Source organism: Miniopterus natalensis, chromosome 1 (assembly GCF_054644295.1).
Source record: "Miniopterus natalensis isolate mMinNat1 chromosome 1, mMinNat1.hap1, whole genome shotgun sequence".
Classification (NCBI taxonomy): domain Eukaryota; kingdom Metazoa; phylum Chordata; class Mammalia; order Chiroptera; family Miniopteridae; genus Miniopterus; species Miniopterus natalensis.
In genome coordinates, this window is record NC_142081.1 from 137108786 (window position 1) to 137135254 (window position 26469).

Genomic DNA, 26469 nt, shown 5'->3' on the forward strand with positions numbered 1-26469 from the left:
ATCCAGAATGCCTATACAAACTAAATAGAAGTATTCACATAAACAAAACTTCCAATCAAGAAATTAATATCATATTACTTTGACTATGTTTGAGAGACATATAATGTTCTTGAGAAAGTATATTACTTACTACAGATTATAAAATAAATACTTACTCTGGGCTACAGTTTAATTTTTTGAGGTCTAAATTCAAGTTAGGTACAGGAGGCAAAACAGGAGTCATGGGTAAGATATTCCTCTCCTGAGTGAGGTTGACAGGTCTTAGGCTTTCTGGTATTACAGAACTCTGGAGACTCAGTCCTCCCAGACTGGAGGACAGCTGGTTCATACCAGGATACTGCTGAGAGATCAATGCAAAACAAAACAAAAGAACAATACAGCACACATGAATAAAATTTATTATACCATATACAGGATTTTTTATATATAGGATGGAAAAAAAAAAGAAAATTTAAACCTGGCTTGTTAATAGTAGAATGTCTTAATAGGGCAGTTCAATTGAAAGCATTCTTTAAAAAAGCCTCAAAGCAAAGATACTGAATAAATTAAAATATTAGCATCGTTAAGCCTCACAAAATTTCAGCAACAATGCTTTTCAACATCAAGAATTTGGTTTCTCTGAATACAGTTCCTATTGAACAGGCAGCATAATGCTTATGTTTTCAAGGATGTGAAGTAACTGGAACTCTCACATACTGTTAATGGAAGGTATAAACTGGAACATCTGCTTTGGAAAATGTTGGGCAGTAACTGCAGAGGTTGAACATATGGACACCTCATGACCCAGTGACTCCACTTCTAGATATATACAGATTGTGCTTGCTTCGGCAGCACATATACTAGATATATACAGATTAACTTAAAAGATAAGAACAGAAATATTCACAACAGTACTATTCATAATAGCTCCCAACTGGAAATTTACCCTAAAGTCCCTCAACAATAAAACAAATAAATAAATTGTGATATGTTTATAATGGAGTACTATGTAACAATGAAATGACTGAACTGCAAGTGTGCAACAAGCATATTGTTGAGCAAAAGAGTCTAGCTAAGAGTATATACAGTATGATGCCACTTATATAAAGTTTAAAAACAAATAAAACTAATCTAATATTATTGGTCAAGACAGTTGTCAATTCTTGTTTGGAGAGTTAGTGACTAGAAATGGCATGAAAGGCGTCTGGCTGCTGATTACATGAGTGTGTACAATTTGTAGAAATGTTTCAAGCTGCATGCTGTTAATTTATACACTTCTACATAATATGGATTACATTTCAGAAAAAAAAAGTTTAAAAAAATGAAAGTTGGCACTAGGATGATGTCTAACAATCTACTTCTAAAAGCTTTGGCTTTAGGAAGCTCATTTCGACTGGGATTAACAACTCAAGTTATTTTTCAATCTGTCTCTGCCTCCTTTATCCAAACTCCCCTATCTAAAGCTAGAGTATAAAAAGGACTGTGATTACCGAAGAATAGAATGAGGCTATAGTTAAAAATCTAGTATATTAAATATTACTTTTTACTTTTATTCCAAAAACAATCTCTTAACCTTTGCAACATAACCTCCCAAATATGATGGGAAAAGAACGATACTTCCCATTCTCCTATGTCAAAGGTTGGCAAACCTTTTCTTTATAGGCTCACATAATAAATATTTTAAAATTTAAAAGTCACATGGTCTCTTTTGCAACTACTCAACTCTACCACTGTAAAAAAGCATGGCTATATTCCAGTACAAGTTTATTTACCAAAGTAGGCAGCAGGCCTGATTTGGCCCAAGAATCTTTTCCTGTCATTATGAAATTTTTTCTTATGTCATCACTTTCTATTTCAAAATAAGTTTTTTTCCTTGCCCAACACTTCCAAGAAATAGATTCTTTCTTTGAACTTGATTTTCTTCTCATTACAATGTACAAATAAATGACACATTATGACTCTAAGTCAGACTGGAGTGACTAAAAAAGTGCTTCATCTGGACCAATAAAGCCATACAGAAAATCTAACAAAACGGAAGTCAGGGAAGTTTGTGCTAACCAACCATATTTCTCCAGTGCCTCTCCTAGTTTTCTTCTTCCTTTTGAGCCTTAATTCTAAGATTAAATCCCAGAAACAAATGATCTTCCTATTTCCCTCTAATTTTTATTCTTAGTTCACCATAAGATGAAATTTCTATAAAGTTAGTCTACTAAGAGCAGTTTTTTTAATTATGAGTAGAATGATTTTGACATTTCCATCATTTCCTTCTCAATAAATATAAATGCAAAATACTGTTCTGTATTATTAAATTGAGATGGTATTTAAGAGGTGAATCTAAACAAGGTCATGTCAGAATGGGTCATAGCAGTAGTCAAATGACATAAGCACTGACAAGCATTATGTATGTAGAGGTTTTTACCAGTTGTACGTTGTATGTCATAGACAGTTCTTCAAGTTAAGAGGCAGAACCAAAATTGCAAACCACATTTATACCATATCATTTTTTTTGAGGAGGAAACCAGCTTAGTAATACAGGATTTAAAAAAAAAAACAAAAAAATCTTAAAGTTTACTTTAATTTCCCAATAAAAGTAATGCATGCAGATTACAGAGACTCTGAAAAATAAAAGTACAATGAAGAAAAATCACAGCTGATATCTTGATCCAAATTTAACCTCTTTAGAAATTTAATATTTATATTTCCTTTTATCTTTTTCTATGTATGTGCATGCATAAAAATTGGAATAAATTCTATCTATGTTTGATCCAGGCTTATCTGTATTTATACTTATGATCCATCTGAATCACCAGGGACTTGCTAGAACTGATAATAGTTCCATGATTTTTAGAAATGCAATGTCTTTCTATGACTAAATACATACTTGAGCATACTGCTGGAATCCAGAATACGCTGGGTTACCAGGCTGTCCTCCAGGATTCAGTGGTGCTGCAGCATTCTGATAACCAGGCTGGAGAGTGGGATAACCATATCCAAACGGTTTAGCCACTTTTGAAGGCTGAGGGGCAGTGGGTACTGGAGCTGGAGTATGGTCAGTTTCAGGAGCAGGGTCAGGAGCAGGACTGCTTGCTGATGAAGAAAGCATATCTAACAAAGGGAAAAACATGGTGTTAACACCTGAAAACATGACTGTATAAAGACTTGGCTCTTGGGAGAGCCATAACCTTTGGGGTTTCCCTTTTTCTTTTTTTAAATTTTTTATTATGAGAAATTTTGAACATACACAAAAGTAGAGGGAATAGAATAATTATCATCACAATTGTGCTAATCTTATATGTTCCCACACAGCTTTTTTTTTTTTTTTAAAGAAGTATACAGGAAAACCTCATTTTGTATCATTTCATGACAAATCATTCAAATGGTATTTCTAACAGATAAGACCTTTATATTTATATTACACATATAAAAAACACTTTTTCCTATTTTCTCTCAGTAGGAATGGGGCTATAAAGCAGAAAACGAAGCAAAGCAATAAAAAGAGTGTCAACTACTCTTTAACTTGCCTTTTTGATCTGACCCTGACATCTATAAAACCTGTCCATGAAAAGAGTGGCATATTTCTATAATCCCCTAAAAATCTGCATTATTTGTACAGGCAAAACTATGAAAGTATGAAAGTCAGTGTCTAGAATAGTGTCCAGCTCCTAAAACAATGTCTGTTGTGTAATAACTGACAATAGAATTTAATGAATTGATGTTCCTCCTTTATTTAAATTTAGAACAAAAACTAAAATTCAATTAAAACTGTGGAAGAAAAAAACAGTAGAAAATTCAGTCATCATATACAAGAATAGCAAGAAGAAGAAACCCTAAATATTACTCTACTATACATAACCATTATTAACATTTTGGTATATTGACAGCTTTTGTTTTTCAAGTCAAATCTGTAATATAAATGTACTTGAATCTATTTTTCATATGAAAAAATCATATTCTTCACCAGTAATCAGACTTTACAAAAAATATATTCTCAAAAGCATCTGACTTAATAAAATTTATTTTTTAAAAGTTTCTTGACCGGCCAGGTGTGGCTCAGCGGTTGAGCATCGACCTAGGATCCAGGAGATCGGGGTTCAATTCCCCGTCAGGGCACATGCCCGGGTTGTGGGCTCGATCCCCAGTCGGGGGCGTGCAGGAGGCAGCCGATCAATGTCTCTCTCGTCATTGATGTTTCTATCTCTCTCTTCCTCTCCCTTCCTCTCTCTGAAATCAATAAAGATATATTTAAAAAAAAAAAAAAAAAAGTTTCTGCAGGAATCACATCTTTCTACTGACTCCACTGGCTCTAATTTTGAAGATACATTCCTAGATGTTCTGCCATGCCATCTACCATCATGAGCTAATTAGGTAAGGCTTGGTTTATAGGCTTTTTGGTAACACCCCAGACTTCTTAAAAGGACAAGAGTGTCACATCCTTAAATCTCCTGCTTGTCCCTCATGGTGAGGGAACTATAAGTAGAAAGGTCTCTTGATATCAGCATAAGAAAAAAAGAACTGGAGTCATAAACATGGAGGTCTAAAACTTATCCCCCTCTTTAAGAAATGCACAATAGTTCATACATTTCTACAGCCCTCAAATCTATCCCCGTACCTGACAGGGTAAACTTGCAATTCACTTAACCTTACTGCTACAGTTGCTCACAGGTTTCCTTAAATATAAATAACTACAAAACCTGCCGTAGGTCACTCACTCTCAAAGCACAGTTCATAATAAGATTAAGATTAGTTGACAAATGAATACAAACAAACCAAGGTCTAATTCCAAGGCCATGATCTTTTAACTACATCACAATGGACGTTTCACTTCAGGCTACTCTGAAGCTCATGAAATACTGTATAGTCAGAGCAGTCATTTTGTAATGAATGAAGTAACTCTCCTAGAAATTTTTGATGATATAGCAATTGCTTCTGGAATAGTCCATGACTTCTTACATGCATACACACAAACAGTGGTTCCTGGGGGGACATCTGTAACCACAAAAGACTAAGTAGCTTATTTAAGTATTTTTGAAATATTAAAAGGAAATTCTATACTAAGCTGAGAAGATTAAAGTTTTCTGATTCATAGGATAATGAAGGCAAGACAATGTGTTTAGATAAGTACAGCATACTCCAACTTTAATCCTGGATTATTCCCAGAGTGATAAGAAATAGAAGGGCAAAATTACTTGTTCTGTTAGTCCTAAGGTATGGAGTCATCAGAGAGAGAAAGAGAGAGGGAGAGAGAGAGAAAGAGAGGGAGAGAGAGAGAGGGAGATCAGGTGTGGCCATCCAGTGATAGGAGATAAGCAAATCAGGAAAATCACAGTACAAGGTACTATAAGAAAAATGACTGTTCATTTAAAAAGGTTACGTTTGTATTTTTTTCCTTTAACTCCTATTTCTATGTAATGACAAAGTTATTTCCAAATATGGTTAAAAGTAATGCCTCCAAAAACTACATCCAAGTTGGTTAATCCATTTACCTGGTGGAGGCAGCCAGGAGCCATAGGGGGAGTAAAGAGTCAAAGACTACTTATATTCAGAGGCTAGTTGGAAGGAATTCAAGGACCTAAGCATGAGAACAGAAATATAAAATTTATTTAAGGAGTTATTAGCATAAAAAAGGGGAAGAGAAGAGAAAAATTATTCACTATTAAAAGACTTTTAGAAGGAGGAAAAAGATCAAGAGCACGATAACAAAAATAAAATAAATTTCCTTAGGCTGCCAAGAAACATTCATAGCTGTTATAGAACAATTAATGTTATTAAATTAAGGCTGAGAAATACCAGGAAAATGTCCCTTTTTCTGCTAAAAAATGTACCCTGCTAATTATGTATAATATATGTTCATGTTTAAAAGCAATTGGTGGTAACTTTATTTCAAATAAACATTAAATAGGCACAAAACAAATTACCTGGGTAGCTGCCTCCTTCTAGGGCATCATAACTGTTGGGCAGTGGAGAAGCACTGCTTGTGGTGGAAGAGCTGTCAATACCTAAAAGGAAAATCAAAGTGCCAACTAAGTCTAAATGACAATGTATCTTAGAGCAGCCTTTGGCAATTTTAAAGATGCTTTGTTGACTCTAGTGAAAATGTAAAATCACTAATGTTTAAAGACATTTTTTAAAACACATAAATAAATTTCTGATATAATAGGGGATGAGAATGAGAGAAGGGAGAAGACGGAGCTAATGAGGGGAATAAAATTTAATCAAATATATGTGATGACATCTTAGAGAATAGATATCACACTACTCAAACACACAAATATAAATTTTAGATTGACAGAAATATTAATACAGTTGTATCTCAAAAACTGCATCTACCAAACTACAAGCTATTAAATACATTTTATCAGTATTAGGATATTTAAAGATAATTAAATTTTAATGACTTTTCTAATAGCATAGTTGTATAAAAACCCTCATAAAAGAGGAGTCTATGGCTTGGGTTGCTACCTAGCCTACTACTAAATTTTCTATGCCTCAGTTTATTTATCTGCAGAATGGAGATTAAATAGTACCTGCTCTACTTAATAAGGTACTATATATGAAAGGCACTCTAATAAATATATTAGACCATAAGAATGTTTAGCCTGGCCAGAGTGGCTCAGTTGGTTGAGCGATGTCCTCTGCACCAAAAGGCTGCCAGTTCAGTCCCTGGTTGGGGTGCATAAGGAAGGCAACCATCAATGTTTCTCTCTCACATCAATGTCTCTCTCTCTCTCTCTGTACATATGTCTTTGAGTGAGGAAAAAAGAATTTTTATTGTGTGTTCATTCAAAACCTGTAAGATTAATAGAAATGTTGAGTGGCAATTTATGATGAAATTTAGGGATGGGTCACACAGATAGTAAAACATACAATATATTCCATTCATTCACTCAACAAATATTTTATTGAAAGTCTACAATTATCCTAGGTAAATATGCTAGAGTATATAGTGATGAATAAAACAAAAACATGCACACAGTTCCTCTCTTGTGTTAGATAGAGATCTTGGTCTTTTTCACCATAAGACAAAATTCTGACAGAGGTGATCCCTAGCTCATAACAACATTATAAATGGGGCTCAAACTACATTTTAGGTTAATTTTCAACTGTGATATACAAAGGACAGGTATGCATAATTATCTTTCAATGAATAATTTTGGAAAACCATGTGAATTATGTATGTTGACTCATAGCGTAACAGCTAAAGCTTTTTGCATAGGATCATTTTATTACTAGCAAAGAACATGATTTGGAGTAAAAGATTGCAGTTACATTAAACTCTGTCACTTACTTGCTATATAACTTTGGGTAAGTGACAATTATCAATACTCTCTTCTGCAAAATGAGAACAATTTAAAAAATACCCTATTCTTGTGAGACTTAAATTAGATGCTAAGTATGGGGACCACAAAATATGTGGAAGACACAAAGGGCTTTCTTTGTGATAACTAGAAAAATGGTGTACGCTTATCATTGCTCTTAATTAAGATGGGAAGTAATGGCTCTTCTTTTTGTTCCTTATATTTGTGAATTTATAACTAAAGAGGAATGCTGATATATAAGGTCAAAGTCTAAAAGTGACAGCATTAAAAACAACACACCAAAACCCATATATTCATCAGCAGATGAATGAATAAACAAAACATGTACATCTACACGATGGGATATTACTCATCTATAAAGAGGAATAAAGTACAAATACATGCTAAGTGAAAGGAACAAGACACAAAAGTTCACATATTGCATGATTTCATTTATATGAAATATCCAGAATAGGTAAATCTATGGAAAGTAGATTGGTGGTTCCAGGAGCTGAGAGGAGGGGGAAATGGGAAGTTGCTGCTTAATGGTTACACAGTTTTCTTTTGGGATAATAAAATGTTTAGTTAGTATAGTCCCAAATTTAGAACTAGATAAGTGGTGGGTGCATAAAAACCAAAATGATACAATTAGATAGAGGTGGTGGTTGCACAAGTTGCAAATGTACTAAATGGCACTGAATTGTACACTTTAGTGTGGTGAAGGCCTGGAGTAAGGGCTCGGTGAAGGAGGTTAAGTATTGGAGGGAGGGTGAATAGGAGACATCTGTAATAAAAAATAAACTCAAAAAAAGGTTAATTTTATTATGTGAATTTCACCTCAAAATAAAACAATATGCCAAGATATTTCAATGGGGAAAGAATATTCTTTTCAATAAATGGTGCTGGAACACTAGGTAGCCACATGCAGAGGAATAAAGTTAGAACCCTTCCTTATACTTTACACTAAAATTAACTCAAAAGGGGATCACAGACCAAAATGTAAGCACTAAAACTATAAAACTCTTAGAATATAGGAGTACTGATCTTAGAAGCCATTAAACCAAGCAAAATATTGCTTTCTGCACACCTGCTAGCTGGTTTCAGTTGAACAGACAGCTTTGGTACATGTCCCCACTCTTAAACCTTACATAGGCCAAACTTACCTCAGTCACTTCACATCACAATTAGTGACAATAAATACCCTAAGAACAAATGGGGGGTGAGTTTGAATCTAGTACTTGGGAATAATTTTCCCTTATTCTTTTACTGGCTACATGTCGCACACTGAAAGAGGAGGAGGAGGAAGGAAGGAAGAGCTGATCTCTGAGGAAATAAGGGGAGAAGAGATCCCAAGAACAGCTCAGAATCCTTGAAGCTGGGGGAAAGTGTCAGAATGCTTTTTAGCCTTTAAAAAAAAGACTTAAGCTGTTTTCTCTCTAAAAGACAAGCAACATAGGTCAAGGAACTCCAATGTACTTACTAGTATTGCTCAACTTTAAATTAACCAGATAATTTGAAATTTTATTTCCTCATAACTTGCAAAAAACATGGAAAAAAGTGTAAGCTAAATTCCATCTCCACCACTTATCAATTGAGAGGAAATGGACAGGACACCTAACATCTCTGAACCACTTCTTATTTGTAACAACAGATCTTTAACGCCTATTCCACAGGGCTACTGTTAATATTAAACAGGTATTAGCCAGACTCAGGAAATGTTCTTCATTTTCTCTCTTCCCTCCACCTCTCCCCTCAGTGCTACTAAAGGGGAGAAAAGGAAAAACAAGACATGACCCCCATGACTGACAAAGACAATTGTTTTTTCTCAGACTTCGACCGAACACTCCTTAACATTTATCATTGCTAACTGAATTACTTTCAATTGTAAAAATGATTTCCTTCTTTTGGTAATGCTATGCTGTACTCTTCTTCTTCAATTTTCCTGCTACCTTAGCCTAAGAACTCATTTTTCCCACCAGGTTACTCTAAGAGCCTCTAGTTTCAATAAGCTCCAATGAATTCTTTTGTAAGAGATCTTTCTAAAGTGCAACTTTGGCTGTTACTTTCCCATGTAAACTCCTTCAGTGACTCACTACCTTCAAGATAAAATCCAAACACCTTAATAGGAAATATCATTATCATCTATAGCTTCTGTGACTTTAAGTGAAATGATGTATAATGAAATCAATTTGACCATAGGCTAACTGATATAAACAAGAGTCAAGTTCTTTCAATAGCTCATTAACTTTATAACAAAATGATGTTATTCAAGGATCTGCTGTGCTAGGTTCTCAAAAATATCTTATCACCCAGCCATCCCACCCAACCTCATTCAATTCTTCTGGCAGACCATAGGTCCCAAATTCACTACAGTTCCCCAAATATGCCATCTTCTCTAAAGCTTCTTGCTTTGTTTTAAAAAGTAGCTCTGTCTCTCCCCAGGTCCCTCATCTGCCTAATTCCAACTTCTCTTTTTAGATTCAGCTCAGGTACCCACCCTGACCCCTCAAAGAATCTTCCTGTCATCCCACCCTACACCAAGTTCTAGATTCTCCTATATATTCCTATAAAACACTATGACTGCCCTGGCTGGTGTGGCTCAGTTAGTTGGGCATCGTCCTATGCACCAAAAAGTTGCCAGTTCCGATTCCCAGTCAGGGCCCATACCCAGGTTGTAGGCTCAATCCCCAGTGTTTCTCTCTCTCCCTCTCCCTTCCTCCCTAAAAAAAACAAAAACAAAACACCACTATGGTTAACATAATAGTCACTGTAATTTTGTTCTGTATTACAAACTAGACTTTGAGCTCATTGGGTTTTTATCAAGCTTACAAATGGGCCATTATCAAATAATGTTTATAAATACACTTTTACAGAGAAATATTGAGATAGCTGGTATTTATTATCCAGTTAGTTTACAGGCACATACATATAAATAACCCATATCCATATTATTGATTAAATACTATACATCTGCAGCAGGCTGGAAACAATAAAGCATTTGCAAATGTCTAGTATTTCAGTTAATTAGATTTAGGGATAGTCTAAACATCCAATCACCATTTGAATACCATTTCTATTTGAAAGTACCTTTTTAATTCTACTCTAGACACTGGTACCAAATCCCTTTCATTTTAGCCCCAATACTCTGCCCCCTCTCACTGTAGAGAAAGATGGAACTTCCAGCTAGAACCATCATATATACAGGATGTTTGCAAATTGGATGTTCAGGTAACAAGTACCACCTGCAAATACATAACCACATTTTAAAAAATGTATACAAATACCAAAACCCCTCAAACGAATACTTTTCTTAATGGCATGGACATGCTTTTATATCTTTCACAGACCCAGGACCTGGTTTAATAAAGAATATATTAAATATCTTGAATTCAGTTGAAAGATATTTACTTGTTTAAATAAAACAACAGTACACCCATTAAAGGGAAAGATACGTTTGAACTCTTTTAAAAATTCTCTTGGGGGTGGGGCGAAAGGGGAGATGTTGGTCAAAGAACATAACCTTCCAGTCATAAGTTGAGTAAGTTTGGGGGAATCTAATGTACAGCATAGTGATTATAGTTAATAATACTGTATTACTTTTAAAAAAAGAATTCCCTTTGGAAGTTAGACCTAAGCAGGCCAATATTGCCTTGTTATCTATAGGAGTAAGTTGTTCTGTATCAAACTACCTTTTAACACACACAAGCAAATCATAAACACATCATTATCTCTGACACAGTGCCTGTCACTGAATAATGACTATTAGCCTCTGTGAAAGTGAAACAAAAATTTGACTAGCATCCCTGGCTGGTGTGGCTCAGTTGGTTGGAGCTGTCCTCCATTACACCAAAAGCTGGCGGGTTCGATTCCTGGTCAGGGAGTGTGCAGAGGCAGCAGACTGATGTTTCTCTCTCACATCAATGTTTCTCTCCCTGCCCCCACCTCTAAAATTCAAATTTAAAAAAACATGACTAGCGACTTAAAATTCATCATGAAAAATACAATTTTTTTTTTCCAATATCACTTACAAAATATAGCATCAAGCTGTCACATTACCAGATCCATGGGAGAGAACTTTCTGTTGTTTGGTCTCTTCCCAACCAGAAAATTCCCCAGGGGAAAGGTGGCTGGGCACATGTACAGCAGGTCATGGAACATGAGCTGTTCCAGGGACTGGAGCTGATCACAGCCTGGAGTGTGAATTAGACTTTGGTCCCCCTCCCCCCTTTTACTTTATTTCACTTACTTCTCAACTTTTCTTTCACTGCTTATTCCCCTTCGCTCCCATTTTCAAGTTAGTATCCTTAGTAGTACAAGAATGACAGTATTTGTCTGCATTACTGTATCTAAAACTAATGAAAATTCTACTCTAGCACTAACTGAAGGAGTGAAAACTTGTGGACTGAATAGGCTCAAAAAGGAGAGAATTTAAGATAAAACCATTTTTTTAAATTTTGCAACAATTCTGAATGTTTAGACATTTCCAACAGAATATAAGACTGCCCCTGGTACAAAATTCTATTTTAGCTTCCAAGTATGAATTTAATGAGGAAAGTTTTAAAAGGAGGACTATTTATAGCACGTAATTTAAAATACATAATTAGTTTAATATAAAATCAGAACTGAAATAAAATAATTTTCTTTTAAAATTGAAAGTTTAAAACAAATATTCCTTTATTTGACTGCCAGATAGACCTGCTGTAAAGAAAGCCCCAAGCTTTAATAAGTGAAAAGCTACAATAAGTGCATAGTTACTTTACCTCTAAAGAGGAATGTTACTGATTTCCAAACCTGCTAGTTGACAGTTCATTACTGTTCAATAAGTTTTTTCAATATTGGAGAATAATTCCACATAACCTAAACACACAAAAAATCTCATGAATATAGAGAATTAATTACCACTAAAATGCTTAAAAATTAGAGCATTCCAAATCTCTATAGAAATATTTATATGTACCCATCTGGCACATATAAAAGTCTAATCACTATGTTGTACACCTGAAACTAATATTTTATCTCGCTCTGGGGAGGGGGCTTGCGGGGGAGAGGCGGTGGAGGGATTGAGCAAAAAAGAAAAAAAAAAGGGAGAGCCCGCCGGCATGGCTCAGCGGTTGAGCATCAACCTACGATCCAGGAGATGAAGGTTCGATTCCTGGTCAGGGCACATGCCCGGTTTACAGGCTCGATCCCCAGTGGGAGGTATGCAGAAGGCAGCTGATTAATGACTCTCATCATTGATGTTTCTCTCTCTCCCTCTCCCTTCCTCTTTCTGAAATTAATAAAGATTATTAAAAAAAAAAAAAAGGGAGAGAAGTGATAGGCATGGACAACAGTTTAGTGATTGCAGGGGTAGAGGCGGATGGGTGGAGGTGGAAGAAGGAATAGAGGGGACAAATGGTAGTGGGGAAAAATAAAATTGAAAAAATATATTGCAAGAAAAAAAATAATATTGTATGTCAACTATAACTAAAAAGTAAAATTTTTAAAGCTCCATAAAAAGATAAAAAAAGAAATACTTATATATAATTCCCAAACCAATCTAAGCCCCCTTATTTTATCTCTTTACATATTAAAAAATTATTGTAACTGAATATGGTTTAAAAAAGATAAAAATAAAATTTATTTTAAAGCTAGGGTTTCTTTCCATTTTTCTTTCCCCTCACTGGAACATCCCTTTATTTTGCAATCAACTAAAATAATTTTTTTTGGAAACCATGAATAGAGAACACCAGGGTTCTAGCAAAAAATTCCACAGCATAGTCTTATTATTTTGCTGTGTAATAAAAAAAGCAGAGGGGAAGATAACATGTAAATAATGCTGTAGTGACTACATACTGCCCTGTGTCCTTTAGTTCCCTCCTACTCTGGTGCTGTGTTCTGACTAGGAGATGGAGAATCCTTCCTTTTCATACTGTTTTGCAGAGAACTGAGTCTGCATCAGCAGTATGCTGCTTAGTAGTTGCATCACTAGACAAATGTTACTTAACTTGTTCAGATCACAGTCAACTCATCTGTAAAATGGAACCGATTATCTCTGCCTTGCAAGATTGTACCGAAGAATAAATTAAGAACATGATCTCAATGTTAAAAATGACCGGTGTCTGGCCGGGCATGGCTCAGTGGTTGGGCATGGATCTATGATCCAGGAGATAGAGGTTTGATTCCCGCTCAGGGCACATGCCTGGATTGCAGGCTGGATCCCCAGCAGAGGGCATGCAGGAAGCAGCTGATCAATGACTGTTTCATCAATCATTGATGTTTCTATCTCTCTCTCCCTCTCTTTCCTCTTTCTGAAATCAATAAAAATATATATTAAAAAAAAGACAGGTAATTTTTGTGTGTTTATCATTTACCAGACACTGTTATAAGCTCTTTACAAAGAATACCTTTAATCCTCAATTATAACTATTATTCCCATTTTACAGATGAGTAAAATTGAGACTGAATGAGTTTAAGAAACTTGCCTAAGGTCACAAAGCTAGTAAGTGACAAAGCCAAGATGTGAATCTAGAAGAACTGACACAAAAACCCAGGGAAACATATTAGCTGTTTAGAGCTGCAAAACTGGCACACAATAAGCGCTCAAAAATGTTAGGCATTATTAAAACTTAAATGCCATGAATTAAGAACTCAGGAATTTTTAATCTGAAATATATTCAAGAAAAAAAATTAGTTAAACAAGATAAGGTGATAGGGGAAAAGGCCATAAATGCTAAATCTTTCTGATTTCCTATTTTTTTGAGTCTAAGGAAATGGAATTTTCAACAATTGCACCTAATTGCAAGCAGAATAAAAACGGGAGTAATTTAGGCTGATATATAACATTATAAAAAGCAACACATTTTTGAAATGTGTAAAATAAGGATCATGAGATAAAGTGAGATGTATCTAGGAACTGAAAAATATGTACATTAAATAATAACGATCCAGCGCCTTGAAAGAATGACCCACTGGTAACAATGACCACATAGTACAATCAGATCTTCGTTTCTAAAACACCCTTCTCCACTAAAGGAATCAGGGCTGTTTAAAGAAATGGCTCATTCCAGGGTTGCAGCAGTGTAAGTATAAACTAAGCTAGGAACACCTTATTGAGGCCTAAAGGTACTTAAAGTAAGTGCTCAAATATTCATGGGAACATTTAAGAAGATAATTTCGAGGAGCTGCCAGTGGTCAAACTGCTATCAAAATAACTAATGATAGTAATGATTTATAACCCACCGGGTAAAATAAGAACCCACCAGTCAATATGAACCCAAAGAAATCAATAAGGGAGAAGGAATAGCTCTTCTTTATAATGAAACCTCAATTCATAAATATAGAAAGAATGCTAGAATTAGAAAATCATCAATGAATGCTAAAACTGAGTGACAGTTTATTGAAGAACAGGATATTTATAAAGTAGCAAAGAATCTTCTCACAAATTACTTATTAATTTCAAGGGTGAAAAGTAGGACAGATTGGACAACCCTGGCAGACAAGATCTTAACCAACACATCAAAGTTAACATCATTATTACGGGAACAAGCCCTGGTCAGTGTGGCTCAGTGGTCACAGAGTCAGCCCATGCACTGTCATGGGTCATGGGTTTGATTTCCGTTAAGGACACATACCTGGGTTGCAGGTTCAATCCCCAGCCCTGGTCATGGGTGCTCAAGGAAGGCAGCCAATCGATGTCTCTCTCTCACATCGATGTTTCTCTCCCCGCCCCTCTTTCCATTCTTTATAAAATTCAATGGAAAAATATCCTCAGATGAGGGTGGATACACACACATACACACACACATATATACTATGTGCATCAGATAGAATGCACTGACAATATATTACAATATTTGGAAATATTGCCAAAAAGCATGATTTGAATCTAATCCCAAGGATACATCAGATAAACCCAAATTGAAGGACACTATACAAAATAACTTGCCTCTATTCTTCAAAAATGTCGAAGTGAAGAAAGAGAAAGAAAGGTTATGAACTATTCTCTTACGGTCTAAATACAAATGACAACTAAATTCAATGCATGACCCTGTATTGAGTCCTTGGGTCATGAAAGCAGTTACAAAAGATCTTATTGAGACAATTGTTGAGATTTGACCATGGACTGTGTAGCATATATCAGTAATTCAATTTCCTGATAAATCTTTATTGTTTATGTTATATAAGACATTGTCTTACCCTGCGAAGTAATTTATCTACCTAGATTGACTCCCAATGGTCAACTGATAGCCCAAATTTGACAAATAATTAAGAGTCTACTGGCCATTTGCTGATGGGTTCCTTGTGTACTCTGTGTACTGAAAAGAACCTCAGACTGAGCTTTCAGCTTCCCACACTATGCCCAGCTTGCTGTTAACTACTGCAGGCAAGCCCCGGTTTCATCTTTTGATCAATGGACTGAGACGTGCCCTGTCCAATCACAGCTATGCAAATTATATTGCACTGTGACCAATCAGAACTGCATGACTTAGACAAGTCAGAACTATACAATTTGGAAAACTCATTTACATAAAACAGATCAAAGTGGGACCTAAGAGGCAGGAAAATTCTCTATAAAAGGTGACCTCTCCTTTGGAACACAATTTAGGTTGCTACCTGAACTTGTGTTTCCAGGGCTGCAGCTCTTATTGCTCAAATAAATGTTTTTATTCTTTAAAAACCAAACAAACAAAAGAAAACACTGTCTTTACAATTAGGAAATACATACTCAAGTTTTTAGGGGCAAAGGTCCATGATATCTCCAACTTACTTTCAAATGATGTAGGAAAAACTATGGATAGAATATTAGTAAGTAAGTGGGACAAAAATGTCTATCTGGGTAAAATGTATATGGGAGCTTCCTTTCCTCTTTTTCCAACTTTTCTATGAGATTGAAGTTGTGTAAGACAAAAATTACGAAAAATTCAGAAAGACAGATAGGTATTTACATATTTAGAGTAAGAAAAATTATTCCTTATCTAGAACCCTCTATTTTCACATCCCCCCAAATCATGCCTAAGGATTTGAAAATTTTAAAAATGGAAAGGAAACAGAAACTTTTAGTTAAATGTACTAATTATAGAGCAAATTCTTCCATTCAATAGTAAAGGTAACAGAAGGATAATTATGGTCACATATACAATAACTTGAAAAGGTCATCACTTATTGGTTCAGTCTTGAACTATTAGAATTAATGAAGGAACTGAACTGCAGTGTTCTATTAAAGGCAGAAAAGAAAGTAAACAGACTGCAGGCTGCAACACATAATCATATGCACAATTTCCTCAACAGGCAAGACATGAACTACTACATAAAGCTGGAAACAACTACAAATTTGGGGCTTTCTATATATAATAAATGCCAAAAGGACCTCAAAGAAACATTGTCCTGTTTCTCTATCAATGTTATAAAATCCAAATGGTTCATTCTGACTAGACTAAAATAGCATGCAAAGCAGAAAATAAAACATTACTCCTAAAAGGGTGTTAGGGCAAACAACAGTCAAAAGCTTTAGTCAACACTCATTCTTTTGCATGACATGAGAGGAAACGCACTTCTGAAAGAAGAAACCGCTCTGTCATCATGAAAGATGTATTGTTACTTAGTGAAATGGTAAAGATGTCCTACGAAAGAAAAATAAAACAGACAAGCAAAACACCTCATTTCAAGTGGCCCCAACCTCTATAACCTAAACCAAGCAAATTCATTGAGCTAAATCTGCAAAGATACTTTTTAAGGAGGCTAGTAAGACTGTGGACATTAAAAAAAAATTGAGTAGGAAAAGATTAAGAACTGGTGTAAAGCTAAAGCAGACCTGCTTCCTCATCCTCCTCCTCCTCTTCCTCATCATCGGAAGTTGATGACAAGGGAGTTGGTGCGGAGCTAGCTTGATTATTAACATATTCACCATACTGCATGCCTGTAAAGTGGAAAGCACAAACACAAGAGTCAAACCAACAGGAAAGATGAGAAATAAAATCTGACATTGCATTAAAAGTGAGAAAGAACTCTGACATTCCAAAGAGCATCCCAGCATGCACATTAATATTAGCAAATTTATTATCAAAACTGAAACTGTTAGCAAATCGCTAAAAGCAGCTTAGTAATAGCAGCTTTAATATGAACTAGCTGATTTAAGTGTGAAAAAAGTACCATGTATTACACTGATATTATTTAGGAAATTGCAATGACAATCTCTGAAAATCTTACTGAACTCTATACATGTTTACCTTCTTTAAATTTAGGACTCCTGTAGTATACTTCCTTTGGGACTGTGCATTCTTGGTGAGCAGTAATCATTCTACTGAAATGAATTTATACAGCACATAACACAGATACTTGATACCTTCCTTCTGCTAATGCCACCTTGATGGTAACTCAGTTCTCATAACGGAAAAAGAATGACAGTTAAAGAAAAGAACTGTATTCAGCATAGTTCTCTGCTCACAGATGTTCAAAAAGAGGGTGGGGGGCAGGACAGGGTGAAAGGTGGGGGCATTTACCAACTGTGGCCCTACAAGTGTGGCAATTACAGAAAAGTGTATTTTCTAAGATGGCCAATCATCTCAGCTTCAGTCTATTGTCTGCATGTGAGTCTGAAGTAGATCAATGAGTAGTCCTCAGTGAGAGTCACCAAGAGAAGGCAGACTCTGTAGAAAAGGCACAGCAGCTGGTAACTGTACAATGCTTCTCTTTAAAAATTTGACTGGGTATTTTTATTAATTAATGAGGCAAAATCAAGACTTAAAAAGCTAATATCCACAGAATTTTGAGGGAAAATAAAATAATCTTAATTAAAAATGAAAATATAAATAAGAATAAAACCCCTACAAGGAAAATCTTATAGCTCAGCTTGAAAACAGAAAAACTTAGACATAGTGGGAATTTTCAAGAATACTTCTCAATACTAGAGGCACAGTGAAGCCTGGCCTTACCAAAATCACATGGTAGTTCCCTGATGCTCTCCTCGTTTTTTCCCGTGACCTTTCAAATTAGCATGGATAAACATAACTATGTCTATAATAAGAAAAATGCTATTAAAGGGTAAAATTTGAACTCAGAAGGGAAAAAAGGTGAAATTGTACATGAGTGAAAATGTGATCTCGCTCTGACTAAAAAAGTCATGTAAAAAACCTGCTAGCTTTGCTGAAACATCTTCTAATTATAGATAAAACGTCAGTTATAATAAATTCATCTGAGAAAATAAAAATTAATTTAAATAACTTCAGAAAATACAAGAAATAAGCTTGATACCTTGAAAAGGCCAAATTCCTCTAATAAATGCCTAGTTAAAATGAAAATTTGACTAACATTAGATTAAATATACTAAGGTTAAATATACTAAGAAGTTACAATTAAACGTAAGTTTACAGTAAAAAGATTTTATAAAAAAGAAATTCAATTTAAGGACTTCCTTAAAAAATGAAGTACTTTCTCAAAGTGCAATTAGCCTTGCACATCTGTAACACTGTCAACAATAAAATATATATTAAAAATAATAAAAATATATAGATAAATTAAATTAAATTAAAAGTACACATACAGGATGGGGCAAAAGTAGGTTTACAGTTGTCCATATGGAAAATAATACAATAATTAATAAATAACAATAAAAGAATAAACTGTATTTCATATACAACTGTAAACCTCCTTTGTCCCATCCTGTGTGTGTATGTGTGTGTGGGGGAGGTGTATATGAAACCAGAAGAAGTCCCATTTACTATGCTGAGCTAACAGAGGCCAATAATCAGGAAAAAATCAGAAGAGAATACATTCTTTCATGACTGAATGAGTATGGAGGTTGTTGACTCTGTATCTAGTCAAAGTACAGGGCACATCATATATATTATAAGATAAATATTTTCCTCTTTCCAGATTTAATGAATAAAAATAGATTTATTTCACTTATTATTGGAAAAATAGCCAATGCTTAATTGGAAGCAAATGAGATCACTATACAATGATAAAAAATTTATAGAACTACTCAGTGCACTGGAACAAATCTAAGAATAAGATAGACTACAGTAATATTATTATTCATTATAATATCATTTTAGATATTATACAGTTTAGATATACTATACATTTTACATATACTTCATTTCAGATATACTACAGTTGTCAATGTACTATAGTAACAGAATGTCAGCCAACATACTCACACTTAACAAAAAGATGCAATTCTTTTAAGAACTACTGGAGATGAAAGTATCAAAATTTAAGCCCTACCCCAAATGTGAATATGCTCAGAATTTAGTCTTTCTTTGCTTGTTCAAGTAAACTTTGTTAAAAGCTTGGTATACTAATGGCATAAGAATATGACATTTTAGTTAATCCACAGAGGAATGGTAAGAGCTCCAGAGTAACAATCAATCAGTATTAAGCACCCTGCTCTAGACTGGATCCAGTTTATCCAAACTGCAACAAATGGTGAGTTATGGCCAGAAAGTGGCTGACACCAAGTTACTGCTCTGTGATATATGAATGGTTATAAGAACTTCCTGAGTGCCTTTACTCAGATCCTCTCTAAGAGTCAAAACCTATGTATAACATACACAGGCTGTATTTATAAAGTGGTAGAATATGATATGTCTTCCAGAGCTCAGCCTAAAACTCACTGTAAAAATGTACATGGAGCACCTTCCATCCCAACCATGACCAACACCACCAAATGGGAAATGAATGCTATATCCTAATTTATTCTATCTTGATTAGAACTTCCAAGGTATGACTCTATTAAACCAAGAGGCAAGAAACCTGTAATAGATAGAATCTGACACTATGAAGAGTTGTGTAATTAACAGGGCTCCAATATTTTAAAAAGGACATTTGGTTTAAACTACCCATCATTCAAGTACCTTCAGGTAAAACTCTCCACATCCTTGGGGCAGCTTAATAAAAGGCTTCTTCACTGTTCCCTAGATACAGCTAGGTTGGAAATAAAACTAATCTTAAGAGAATAAATCCCTTGTAAGATTAGCTTTTTTAAATTCAAGAGTTCAGGCTTTTGAGCAACTGTTATTTTTCCTAAGCTGGTTTTCAAACCAGGTACACATACTACAAAGCTTTCCAAGGGTTCTCACAAAAGAACTGTTTTAAGGGAATCAATTTCCGTAGTACCTTCCTTCCTAAAACGTACCCACCTAAGAAAGTGCCTGTGTTGACAACAGCCTTTCTCTCACTTTACAAAGGAAACACTTACGCTTAATTTAGCCTAATCTTACTATAATACATTGCCTTGAGATATTAAAATCTCAGATGCTAAAGGGAAAATGTTCCCCTTCCTAAAATGAGTCACCAAAGCACCCTAAATCTACAGATATCCCTTACAATTCTACAAAAACATTTCTTTGGGTTAAAAAAATTAAATCAGACTTCCTGACAAAGAATAAAATTTGTCTCACTGGTTTGAAAATGAGGACTGCCTTTACCAATTAGGTTATATAGAGATACCCTCCATAAAATAAATGACCTACATCACAGTTTGAAATTTTGATAAAAATACACTGAGAGGATGTGATAAGATACTGGTAATGGTATAATGAAATTCCCAATATTTTGAATAATTGCTGATTCAGTAAAATGAGCACTGGGTTTGGAGGCAGCCAAGATCTGCATTGGGTCTTGCTCCCTCCCTGGGAGTCTGTATATCTTTGGGTAAGACACCAATATCTCTAACTGAAATTTTTCATCTGTAAAAGGAAAATGAAATATGATATGGCTGCTTCACATGATCAAGTGAGAGATGAAAGTGATAGGTATTTTAAAATTATAAACTGCTACATTAAAGTAATAATGTCACTGACTACATGGAAAATAAAATCTCACAATAAAAATTTCTGACATGTAACTCAGAAGGTTAAAAACCAAAAAGAACAATACTGCTTTAATAAAACCTTTCAAATATCATTCCTATCTACATTATGTGAACAAAGTTTCTTGGTAATTAAATATGAAATCTAGCTAAAGTTTATCTTACTCTAACAATGAACGATATGCAACTAAGATACACTAAACTAAGGTGGGGAGGAGGGAGAGGGATTCATCTCAATGAAATATGTATTTTCAATAAAAATGTACTCTATAATTAAAAAAAGTCAAAAGTCATGATGTTTACATTGTTTTGACCAATTATATGCTAGTAATAATTGTACTAGTTATTTAACCCAGAAGAAGAAATATTAATGTTTAGACTTATGGTCATAGACAATAAAACAAATTTTAAAATTTCAATTTATATACTATCATTGTGGCAGAGAAGTATGATATAGAGTGATAAAAGAGTTTCTAGCTTAAGAATATACTATATTATTATATTCAGAGGAGAGGGCATGACATAAAGAAGAGAAAAAAATGTAAATTTTCCAAATGTTAAAGAAGGGCTTATTTGGGTATTTTTTTAAAGGATAAAAGTAGGCCTCATTCCAGTGGATATAAAGAACAATGTAACGTCTTTGTTTTAAAAGTCCCTATATGAGCTATGTTGAAAATTACGTAACTGCAACTATTTCAACTTTCGGTCAAAAATTTCAGATTTTTCAATCTGAAAAATGTTTAAGTAGTTTTAATAGTTTCTTAAAAAAATAATTTAGGAGCAAAAATTTGAAGCTTCTCCTCTAAAAATCAGTAAAAAAATGCTGAGTCCTTGAGAAAATAACTAAGCAAGGGTATCTTTGAAGCTGGTAGAAAAAGACTGATCTCTTTTAAGTTGTACTAGTTCAGTAGTCAAATTAGACCCACACCATACACTATGCAGGCTGTGCACAGCACAACTACAAGAGGCACCATTCATGCAAACTACAACTTGCACAGCATACATGGTAGCCCTAACTCACAGGATTAGGTGTGTACCCCAGGCCTATTCAAAGGCAAAGAGGCCACTAAGAAGCCAATGTCCTACTTAAGAGAAAGGAATATTAAAAGCTACAATTCAAATGTCTCCGGTAATATCTTTCCTGTTACTTATTCAAGCAAGACGCTTATCTTCAGTAAATCAAGAGTTTAACAGCCAACAACAAAAAATTCAGCCTCATTTTATAGAAAGAGCACAAGGATAGAAAGGTCTGAGCTAAAAATCTTTCACTCTGCTACTTACTAATTTATAATTTGGGCAGGTTATCTAATTTTTGTGAGTCTCACTTTTCTTATCTGCAAAACAGATAATATCTACATCATAGAATTGAATGAGGATTAAATGAAAAAATAAATATAAAGTATCTGGCACATTATAGGTGCTAAATAAATGGTAGCTCCTTCGCCCAGCCAGGCATGGCTCAGAGGTTGAGCATTGATCTAAGATCCAGGAGATCGCGGTTCAATTCCTGGTCAGGGCACATGCCTCAGTTGCGGGCTCAATCCCCAGTCAGAGGCGTGCAGGAGGCAGCCGATCAATGATGACTCTCTCATCATTGATGTTTCAACTCTCTCTCTTCCTCTCCCTTCCTCTCTGAAATCAATAAAGATATTAAAAAAAAAAAAGGTAGCTCCTTCTCTTTTCAAATCTACTTAGTAAGGAAAAAATGAAACATGATTAGTGAGAAAGTGGTTTACAAATCAATACAGTAAAATAACAACATGTATTTAAAGTAAAATGGTCAAAAAGAAAATATGAAAAAAAAAATTAGCAGGGGCAATTTAAAAGGTCAGAACAAGCAAGATAGTTAAGAAATGGAATGAGTCATCCATACAGAGGAAAGACATAAAAAGACACCATTTATTCAGTTAGGGCTTCAACCTACCCTTGCTCATGACAAGCAAAACTTTCCTACCAGCCTTTCATTTTGAAGGCAAACACTTATAAAAACTAAATTCTATTCCCTAAATATACCCACTGGCATGTTGGGAATCAACAGACACTCCTTGGTGCTAGAGCTGGTTTTCCTATAAAACCAAATAAAAAATTTATAATGTATAATCTGATCAAATGATAGGAAGGCTCCTGTAGACTACACAAATACTCAACAAATAAGGGCAGTAAAATTAGCCTAAAGATTTATGATGCTTTTCCTAAGTTTCAGAGCATGAGAGAGAGAGTTCTTCATATTCAAAGTCAGGAGCTGTCATTACATAGTGAGTATAGTCCCTAAAAATATTACTAATGGTTGCTTTGGAAATACAAGTTATAGATTTCTAAAAACAGTTCAGGTTATCTCTCATCAAATGAAAAATACAGTATATTAACTTGAACCATCAATAGCTTTGAAATTTTAGCCAGACAGAAAATAATCATGAATAGTGACAAAAGAAAAGACAATGTGGGAAAAAGGGGTCAAAATAACACATTTTAGTTGGCTGTCACTTATTTGACACATGGAGAATACTAAACAAGCAAAAAAACAAACTGTATTGTTTGTCAATGCTGTGAATGTGGGATATAATTTCATTTTAATTCCTCATTCCCAAAATTCAGTCAGAAGCTACTTTCCATTGATGATAATGACAAAGCACAGAAATCATCAAATAAGATATGGAAATACACTAAATAAGGAACTCTTGGGTACTTTATTATAAAAGAAACTATAATAACCTTTAAAAATAGGAAATAAATGTTCCACAATAGAGGGATGGATTAGTAAATTATAATACATTGATATAATGAATTATTAGCCAGAAAATGACTATAAAGACTATGTAGATAGATGAAGAATTGTGAATAACTTAGTAAATGTAAAAGCAAAATACAAAATAGTAAACTATGATTGCAATTATGTAAAATATAAATTCATAGAGACTGAAAGTTAATATATGAAAAGAAAATAGTTGTGTTGGAATTGAGATTATAAATTACTTTTCATATTTTCTAAAAATTATGGTTATGCAGTTTGACTACCTATTTGAATCAATATGTGTGCCTATGTATGCTACATATATAGTATAACGGATTTCTCCAATACCTTTCTGTTGTAACAGTTCTGATGGCTGTGTAACCGAGGCGACAGGCTCAACGAGGTGATTTGCAATAAGAGGTGACCTTGCTGACGAGGCTCCTGATACAACAGTGGATACCACTGGGCTAGACTTGGGATGCTGAACATTTTGCATAACAGGATAGGATAAAGAATCTGCAAGTGAAAACAAGAATCTATTTCATGCACAGCAATAAACTTGAAATGTATTAAAACATTAAAAGAATACAGTTTATTTGAAGTTCTTATAGAAACTTCAGTAGCATCACATTTATCTTGTATATCTATAACTAGAAAATAAGGTAGTTCAAAGAAATTTTCAAAAAACTAGAAGCTCAATCACCAAATGTTTTAATAATCTTTAATAGCAAATTTCCTAAAACATTCCTTACCTTCTTAAAAAAAGGAAACCACAGTTTTTCTTTACTAATGATCATTATTAATTACTGTATAATGTCACAGTACCTCATATAGGAAGATGAACAGAGGTATTGCTTCTGCAGTAATGTGGTTCATGAACTCCACATGTTCCTAATGTCAGCTCAGATCTCATTCTGTAAACTGCATCAGTGTAGTGTCAACACTTCTCATTTGCTGTTTTCAATCAGATGCCTTATTTCACATGTAACTAAGTAAGGGCCTCATGGTAATACTAGGTTGGACTTCTAGAATAAAGTATATGTGATTCACAGTGGGACTTTGTGATAGCTCAAACTGCCTGATCTACAGGGTAATCTTCAGCCAATCAAGAGATAACCTAAGTACCACTGATGGATCATTAAAAAATGTGATTTATATATACATATATATACTGTGTGTATGTATAAACATACAATAGATGAACAAATTAAATGTGGTGTACACATACACACACACAGGGAGGAATATTATTCAAACTTTGTGCATGAGTCATCTGGGATCTTATTAAAATGCAGGTTCTGATTCACCAGGTCTAGTATACGGCCTGGCCTAAGATGCTACGTTTTTATCAAGTTTCTGCATGAGATGTTGCTGGCTGGTAGACTATACTTTGAATAGGAAGGCCTAGGAGCAACCCTTTCTGTTTTAGATGTGTAGCACTTACAGCAAATGGATGACGTTTGTTTGAGACACAGGGCTGAAAGGCCCAGTCTGCTCTCTAGGCCAAAGGCCTCATTTCCCATGGGCTGCTGAAGAGCAAGAGGATTGCTCAACCCTTTGCTCACACCTACACCCACCCAAGCTATGGCACACACACTGAGAAGCTTTGCCCTACATAAACTTGCACATCTGTACCAGGGACCTGTTCATGAATATTCACAGCACTGTTTGTGAAAACAAAAAATTGGAAACCAAAAAGTCCATTTATAGTAGAATGCAGAAGTAATGTCCTTCCAATGGACTCCTGAAAGCAGTGAAAATGAGGAAAGAACTCCAGAAATGTAACATAGGAAGTCACTGAAGAATACATGCAGTGTAAAATATTTATAAAGTTAAAAAAAAAAAAAAGCAAACATAATGTTTAGAGATACTTATATGTGTGGTAAACTATTTAAAACAAAAGCAAAGGAACACTAAAAAATTTAAGAGGGAAATGGGAATAACTCTGTGAGGAGTATACCAAGAACTTTCAATATTGGAAATATTTTATTTTCCAAGTTGGATGCTGAGTTAATGAGTATTTCATTTACTATGCTATTATATATGTGTATACATACATATGTTTATACACATATATGTATCATACAAACTTTTATTTGTATTAGTTATTTTATTTTTTAAATATATCTTTATTGATTTCAGAGAGGAAAGGGGAGGGAGAGAGAGGGATAGAAATGTCAATGATGAGAGTCACTGATCGGCTGCCTCCTGCACATCCCCGAATGGGGATTGAACCCGCAACCCGGGCATGTGCCCTGACCGGGAATCGAACCCCGATCGCCTGGATCCTAGGTCTACGCTCAACCGCTGAGCCACACTCAGCGGGGCTGTATTAGTTATTTTATTAAAAAAAAAAGTTCATAACATCAAAGGGAGAGTTTAATTACATTCCCCTTTAATAGGAAGGAGTACGGGAGGTTCAAGAGATTGAAAGAAGACCAGTGAAGCTAGAGGAGAACCACAGCAGGATGAGGCTAGGGGCTTAGAACCACTCAGGGCCTTGTTGATCATGTTCAGAAGTTTTATCTTGGCTCTGGCTGGGTAGCTCAGTTCTTTGGAACATTGTCCCAAACACCAAAAGATTGTGGGTTTGATTCCCAGTTGGGGCATTTAAGGAGGCAAAAGATCAATGTTTCTCTCTTTCTCTCGAAAAGAGTAATAAGAACATATCC

At 34.8% G+C, this 26469-nt stretch overlaps 1 protein-coding gene across 5 annotated transcripts in view; it reads right to left on the reverse strand.

The window, feature by feature from the left end:
• SEC24B (SEC24 homolog B, COPII component) overlaps nt 1–26469 on the reverse strand; it is a 79196-nt gene that overhangs the window by 23138 nt on the left and 29589 nt on the right. For 2 of the 5 annotated variants that reach the window (XR_015715870.1, XM_087826127.1), the window contains exons 3-7: nt 24146–24313; nt 17068–17172; nt 5895–5975; nt 2861–3084; nt 156–340 (exon numbers count right to left, since the gene is read on the reverse strand). Coding sequence is in view for 4 of the 5 variants with exons in the window: in XM_087826127.1 (XP_087682253.1) it covers nt 156–340; nt 2861–3084; nt 5895–5975; nt 17068–17172; nt 24146–24313 (763 nt within the window). In the remaining variant the exon portion in view is untranslated. The remainder of the gene's footprint in view (nt 1–155; nt 341–2860; nt 3085–5894; nt 5976–17067; nt 17173–24145; nt 24314–26469) is intronic. The other 3 variants (XM_087826128.1, XM_087826137.1, XM_087826132.1) reach the window with 3 other exon arrangements.